The following is a 7,652-nucleotide window of genomic DNA, read 5'->3' on the forward strand; positions in this document are numbered from 1 at the left end:
GCTAGTGGTTTGTGGCTGAAATCTGTTGTGCTTTTGCCATACTCACATAGGCGTGAGCATTGTTTGAAACATAAGTGACTGTAAAAGTCACTTGTTCACTTCTGTTATGCCTTTCTTCCTTGGATCTTAAAACTGCAACAACCCAATGAGAGTGATTTTACCCAAGGCCAGTTAGCAAGCTTCACGGTGAAGATGCCAACCTGGTTTTTCCAGTTTCATTCAACATCCAGTCCCTTTGTTGCATTAGCTCTCTCTATTTCCAAACAGCCCAGAACCTTGTTTGAATGGTTTACAATAGCCTTTGCCTGCCTGGTACTCTCCAGATGTTTTGGACAGTAAGTCCCATCAGCCACCACCACATGTAGTCCAGAACATTTGGAGGATGCCAAGTTAGCAAAGGCTGGTTTATAACAAACCTGTTACATTTCACAGTTTGATGCCCTTCGCGAGTCGTTTTTCTGTTCATTACTGCATCTTGACACGTTCCTTTCTGCTTAAACCCTTAAAAGCCTACTGCTCCACAAACTCTGTAGGTGTGCTAGGCCCTTTACAGAATTAATATAGGCCCTCACTAGAGGGCTTGCAACAGATATGTTTTACTGCTACTTTGATAGTGGCTTCCTACACTGAGTTTATTGAGTTTGAAAATGGAATAGTGTTAACTTAATGAAAAATGTCACATGCATTTCCATCCCCGCCCCCAAATAAGTTTAGCAAAGTGTTAAAACTGCATTTTTATAGTGTTTCTTTTCTTATATCTCAGTAGAATGGCTTTCCGACTAGCAATAATTTGTTTAGGCAAAAAGAGATTTTATTAATTGTGAATTTCTAATAATGCACACTAATTCTGGGGGTGACATTTAACAGTTTATATTGAGAAGCTTATTTTTATTTTCATATTTTATTTACGAAATTTATATACTGCCTTCCATCAAATGATGATGGCTGTGTGCATTATAAAAACACAAAAATATATAACAACATAACAGACAAAACAACACACACACCCTAGTCTAAAAGGCCATAGATTCATTTGCTAAAGGCCTGTGAGAAGAGGAATGTTTTTGCCTGGTAGCTAAAGCTATGTAGTGAAGGAACCAGGTGAGTCTACCTGGGAAGAGCATTCATGAATGCGAAGCTGCAATAGAAAAGGCCCATTCTCATGTTGACACTCTCTGGACGTCTCATGGAGGAAGAAGGGCCTTGGATGATGATTTCAGGGTCTGGGTCAGTTCATATGGAGAGAGGTGGTTCTTGAGGTATTGCAGTCCTGAGCCGTTTAAGATTTTATAGATCAAAACCAACACTTTGAATTGGGCCTGGAAACTACTTGACAGCCAACGCATTCGGGCCAGGATTGGTGTTATATGCTCAAACTATCCTGCCCTGGTGAGCAGCCTTGGCTTGAATTCTGCACCAACTGAAATTTCCAAACCATCTTTGGAGGTAGCCCCATGTTTAATATGTATAATTCATTGCAATACTCTTACTTAACCTTCAGCCAAATTCACATCTTTATTAAGTGGCATGCCTTTATCCACAGCTTCACATCAATATTTTAAACTTTTTTATTGAAGTTCTTATGATGGGTCAAAACAATTTTAGTTCTAATAGCAGCTTGATTGATAAAGTGTTACATTAAAAGGGTTCATAATTCACCACATTCAGTTGCAGTAAAAATGGTAAACTGCTTGTGAATGATGATGCATCTTAAACAACTCTTCCATTAATTAACCAAGAGACGGGGGGGGGGGGCGTTGCTAATGTTATACTCGAATGCTGGCCAACATATTGTATTCAAATTCAGAGTATGAATGTTTTTATTTATTGCATATGCATGCATATTTGACATGTCACCTTGGTATTAAATATTGATTTAAATCTTCTTTTTTAGATGAAGCTTTAGAAGTTCTAAAAGCTGAGAAGAAAAAAATAGTAAGTGTGTATATTTATAAAGACGGCTTACCTGTAATATCTTGTCAAATAAACTGTATAAGTTAACAGGATTTGATTGGGCTGAATGGATGAAATCCAATTTTGTGTGAGTGCCTCCTCTCCCCTCACAATGAGATTTCCTTCAAATCTCCAGAGCAGATTTGGGGGGCATGGAGGCTGAAAGGGGTAGGATAAGAAGCGGTTGGGTTCTGCTCTGTGAACAGAAGTCAAGTGCACAGATACCCTGCCCCCACTTTGCTGGGTGTGCAATAGTTGTGCTCAAAATATGGCAGATAGCCACTTTCTGTTTTGCAGTGTTTATCATGCAATTATACAGAAAACTTTTATTTTAAAGGTAAAATAATATGAATGGGGCTAGGATTGTATTGCACAGGTCCTGAACTGAATACTAACAAAGTAGAAATGCTTTGTGTTCAAATAGAAACTTTGTTTTTTGCTTACCACATTTTTGGTGTAGAAAAGGAGAAAAATAACAATAGCGGAATTAATTCACACACCCACACGAAGCTGTATGTGGAATTAGAACTAAGAATACAAGCTAGCCAGCAACCCTAAGTCTTGGGTCCTCTTAAAAATGGATCCAGGTAAAGATTGTCACAGTGGCTTCAAGTAATGCAGCAATCACCTCTTTTATTATTCAGTCATATATGCAGTTTTAAAATCACTATATCCAATCAGCTATCCGCTACTCAGAAATCCTTTCAGTATATGAACCACAATGGAAGGGCACCTATTCTTTATGAACTGAACTGTCCTGATGCAAAATATCATCAAACTTCAGTGTTAGAAATGCACCCTGAACTTCAGGTCTGGTACCAGCGAACCTGTAAATTTTAGTCAAATATTTTTGGTTGAACTGTTTGGTCATCTCAGTCATATCCTTAAGTCATATCCAACATTTTAACCTGTTAACAAATGTTGCTCTTTTAGTGTATATCAGGGTTAAGTCAACATGCCCTCCAAATGTTGTTTGGCTCCTAACAACATTAGCCTTTGCCATCATGGGCAACGATCTGGGATGATGGGAGTTGTAGACTGGCAACATTTGGAGGCACCATGTTGGCGGCTCTTGCTTCAAACTGTTGGAGGAAGCAAATTAGTTGGAGTTTGCAATTCATTCTACTGGAGGTTTGCGTTAAGAGACTGGAGAGTAGGGCGTGGCCAAGCACTTCTCACTCCCAGTCCATTAATCTTTGTAAGTCTTGGACACCGTTAATAAGCTGTTCCAATAGCAGTAATTATTTTTTATGTATTTGCAGAGAATTTCTAGAGCACTTAATAATAGAAAAAAATCCTAAACAGTGCATGGATACTTTGACTGTATTTTTATTTGGTTGATCATACACAGACTTATTAATTCTTACTAGTAGTAGGTGGAATGCATGTAGGCTGTTGGATGCCAGAATTAATGTTTAATCAGGGACTTTAAAATAAGTTTTAATCTTGATTTACATAGGACTTAGACCCTGCCTTTCTGCAAATCTGATGCTGCTTAAAGATAATATGCCCCTAGGTAGATCAGGGCAGAAATCTGAAAATGTATTAGTAAATGTGAGGTGGTGCTGTCAGCTTCAGGAAGGAATGCCTGGAGAACACATATTTGCACATCTGCTCGCATGTTAGAGCCAAATATGTACATATTTGTTAAGGGCACACCGCTTAATCTTAGAGGCTGTAGTTTGTTAAGGGTGCTGAATGTCAGGAGACCCTTATTTCCCTCAGAGAGCTACAATTTTCAGAGTTGTTCAACAGTCATTCATTTTCCCCAGGAGGTCTGGGCATTGTAGCTCTCCGATGGGAATAAGGGTCTCAACCACGTTCAGCACCCTTAACAAACTATAGTTTCTAGGATTCTTTGGCTGAAGCCATGACTGTTTAAAGTGGTATGATACCACTTTAAATGTTTAGCATATATGAGTCCTTACTGCAATATCACAAAGGCAGAACTAGTAGAAAAGTTAAAAGTATTTTACCTGTTCGCTTGTGTGAGTTGTGTGTTCACTACTGAAGTTTTATCTCTGTGTGTTTCGTAAATAAATAAATACCTTGTTTTTCAAGTCCTCTGGACTGGTGTAATAGTGCCTTCCCATGGGTGTTAGTGTTTTGGAAATAATACTAAGCTTTGAGAAGTAGGTATATGCAAGGTTGGGAACACCCTGCACCCAGAGAGATTGGTTGGAGGTGTTCAAGGCCTTGTCAGAGATACACTTCTCCACATGATGGCTCCCAAATGGGAGCAGGGTGGCTGAGTGCCACTGTTGGTGCATTCCAGTAGCTGTTGGAATACAACTCCCATCATTCCTTTCCATTGACTATGCTGGCTGGGGCTGATGGGCATCTGAGTCCTAAACAGCCAGGTTGGGCGAGGCTGTTGTAACAGAACCTTTTGTGGCGTGTCCCTGAGAAGTAAATTTTGTGGGAACACACAAAACCCTGCTGGGTCAACTTGTTCAGGTGAGATGCTTCCATGGCACATGTCAAATTGATTGAGGGAATCTTAATGGAATGAGATGGGTAGGTAAATACAGGCTTTCCTTGCAGTTGTGACTTCTGATTGTGTGGCCTTTAAAAGGGATTAGAAAAAAAGCAGCTAGTTTAGTCTTCGATAAAGGGTTTTGAAAGGGCAAAAATGTTTTGTGGAAATGTTCTCCGTAACTTATAAGAATAAAAACCTATATAAAAAGGTCAAGTGAAATACGGTTTGTGAGCCAATGAATTTTCTATGACCTTTCTTATGTAAGTTTAGCTTTCAAGTAGCACTTGCGTCTTCCACATGCTAGTTAGTTACTTGTGCCAAATATTTTCCTCTGCCAATAAATATTATACAACTTTTGCCCAGAGATTGTTGAGGGCAGCAGCAGGTGGTGTGCCATGAATGTCCATTGCTCATTTTGTGGGGATGGAATTGTGTACACCTTTATAATTATTTCACTCTGTTGCTCCCCCACAAATCCTTTCTTCAGTACTGTTCAAGCGAATTGTGACAGCCATCTGTTTGGCAACATATATGGTCAAGGCAAGGGCACCGAGTACATTTATTTATTTATTTATTTAACAAAAAAATTAAAACAACTAGTTTATTGAAAACAACAGCTCTTAAGCAGCTTACAAGTACATGATCAGATGTGGATTTTTAAATGTGTGCATTTCGGGAAATAAAAAATCTACTTAAAGAAGCAATTTAAGCCAAATAAGTGCTGAAAAAGGAAAGTGAGTAAAATGTTACTCTTCTAACTCCCTCCTCCAGCTCTGTGTACTTTTAAAGGGTGAAGAAGGTAACCATTCTCACCACTTCATGACTAAGGAGGACACTGAGTAGGTAGGCTTCATGGATGCCAGGGGAAGACTTCAAATGCTGCCGCATTGGCAGCTGTTACTGTAATGGGTCTCTGGATTTATGTAAGTTGTGTATCATTTAGATAGTGGCTTCATTCTCTGCTCTACTGCCATGACAAAGAAATAGAAGCCCATTCGGGCAATGCACTTCTACACAGGTCCTAAAAGAGCTACATTGGCTCCCAGTACATTTCCAAGCACAATTAAAAGTTTTGGTACTGACCTTTAAATCCCTAAACGGCTTCAGCCCTGTATACCTAATGGAGCATCTCCACTCCCATCATTCAGCTCAGACATTGAAATCCAGCCCCGAGGGCCTTCTGGCCGTTCCCTCCCTGCTAGAAGTGAAGCTACAGAGAACCAGACAGAGGCCTTCTCTGTAGTGGCACCCGCCTTGTGGAACGCCCTCCCATCAGATGTCAAGGAAACAAACAACTATCTGACTTTTAGAAGACATGTGAAGGCAGCCCAGTTCAGGGAGGTTTTTAATGTTTGATGTTTTAGCGCATTTTTAATATTCTGTTGGGAGCTGCCCAGAATGGCTGGAGAAACCCATCTAGATGGGCAGGGTATAAGTAATTTATTGTTGTTATTATTATTATTAGTAGTAGCAGTAGTAGCAGCAGCAGTAGTAGTGTATTGGTGTAGTGTAGCTGTAGCTCAAGTGTTAGCTGTAGCTGTAGCTGTAGTGTAGCTGTAGCTCAATGGTAGAGCATCTGCTTTACATTCAGGAGGTCCCAGGTTCAATCCCCAATGTTCTCAGCTGGGACTGGGGAAGCTGCCCCCTCTCTAAACCTTGGAGAGCCACTGCCAGTCATTTCAGACACTGCAGAGCTAGATGGACCGTTGGTCTGACAGTGTATCAGGCAGCTTCCTGTGTTACTATCCTGGAGCAGTGATGCCAGCTACAGTGTTGATGATGCTGTTTGGGGCAAGCGTTGGAGGTGCGGGTGGAGACAGCGGAAAATATCCTTCTCCTGTCCCCGACTGCTCTACTTGGCAAGGCAGTTTAGCTACCGAGTGGAATGTGCTTGGTAATGTGAGAGGACACCAGTACGCTAGGAGTGATCGCCAAAGAAGAAGATTCCTGTAGCTGCTGTTGCCATCAGTACAGTTGTAGGGATTGGAACAGATCCTTAATTTCTCTAATCCTTTTGGCAGTGGAGATGATGATTTCAGTTTAGGGCAATGTGAGATGTATTTTTGCTTGGAGTGCTTTAGGCTTTGCCTTTTGTTTGTTTGGGCAGTTAGAAAATGGACTACAAATTTGAATCTAGGTTTGGGAGTGTGGAAAGGTAGTGGGAGAAGAGAGAAGCACAGGTGTGGTAGGGATGTAAATATCAGGGTTGGGGAGGTGAGAAGAAAGGGCTGAAGAAAATTGGGTTGGGAGGTGAATGTGGGGCAAGGGGAGCAATGAATAGGGAGGACACAAGAGCCAAACCATAGGAAATCTGCTTCTTAATCTGCTAACCGACTCACCAGTCCAGAATAATGTGATTCTAGATGTGTGTTAAAAAATGCTACTCACTTGGTTTCCTAAGTAGTTAAATATTGCTGCCTAGAATATTTGAAACTTCTTTCAGGCCTAAGAGCCTGAGTGATCTATTCTGAAGCATTCTTTCACTCTCTAGTACTTAGAGTATTACTTAGTCGGATATCATCTAGTATTCGTGGCTGAGCAAGCAGATAACTTACCATCAGGTAGATCGTTCTTGAAGGCCTCTTTAGATTATCTTGTGTGTTGCTCTAAGCTGCTACTTTAAATGAATTCAAATCTCCTTGAGCTGCACCCAAGGGTACTAAAGAAGCTTGCAAATGTAATCTCGGAGCCTCTGTCTATAATCTAGAGAATTACTGGAGAACAGATGAGGTCCCTGCGGACAACATTTGCTCCATGATTCTATGAGAGCAAGGCAGTGGAGACTGGTCCGTTAGGGCAAATGGGGCTCTGTACCACCAACCTCAATTTGTCCTTAAAAGGTAAAGGGACCTCTGACCATTAGGTCCAGTCGTGACTGACTCTGGGGTTGCGGCACTCATCTCGCTTTATTGGCCAAGGGAGCCGCCATACAGCTTCCGGGTCATGTGGCCAGCATGACTAAGCCACTTCTGGCGAACCAGAGCAGCGCACGGAAATGCCATTTACCTTCCCGCCAGAGCGGTACCTATTTATCTACTTGCACTTTGACGTGCTTTTGAACTGCTAAGTTGGCAGGAGCAGGGACCGAGCAACGGGAGCTCACCCCGTCACGGGGATTCGAACTGCTGACCTTCTGATCGCCAAGTCCTAGGCTCTGTGGCTTAACCCACAGCACCACCCATGGCCCTAGCCAACCCCCAACCTACCTTCCTTCAGGTTT

At 41.5% G+C, this 7,652-nt stretch overlaps 1 protein-coding gene across 4 annotated transcripts in view; it reads left to right on the forward strand.

Moving 5' to 3' along the window:
• The window catches only part of LNPK (lunapark, ER junction formation factor), a 41,019-nt gene that overhangs the window by 15,583 nt on the left and 17,784 nt on the right, over positions 1-7,652 (forward strand). For all 4 annotated transcript variants that reach the window (XM_083712061.1, XM_083712063.1, XM_083712062.1 and 1 more), the window contains one exon: positions 1,895-1,935. In XM_083712061.1, the coding sequence (XP_083568187.1) occupies positions 1,895-1,935 (41 nt within the window). The remainder of the gene's footprint in view (positions 1-1,894; positions 1,936-7,652) is intronic.

This window comes from Podarcis gaigeae (assembly GCF_964106915.1).
Source record: "Podarcis gaigeae genome assembly, chromosome: 1".
Classification (NCBI taxonomy): Eukaryota; Metazoa; Chordata; class Lepidosauria; order Squamata; family Lacertidae; genus Podarcis; species Podarcis gaigeae.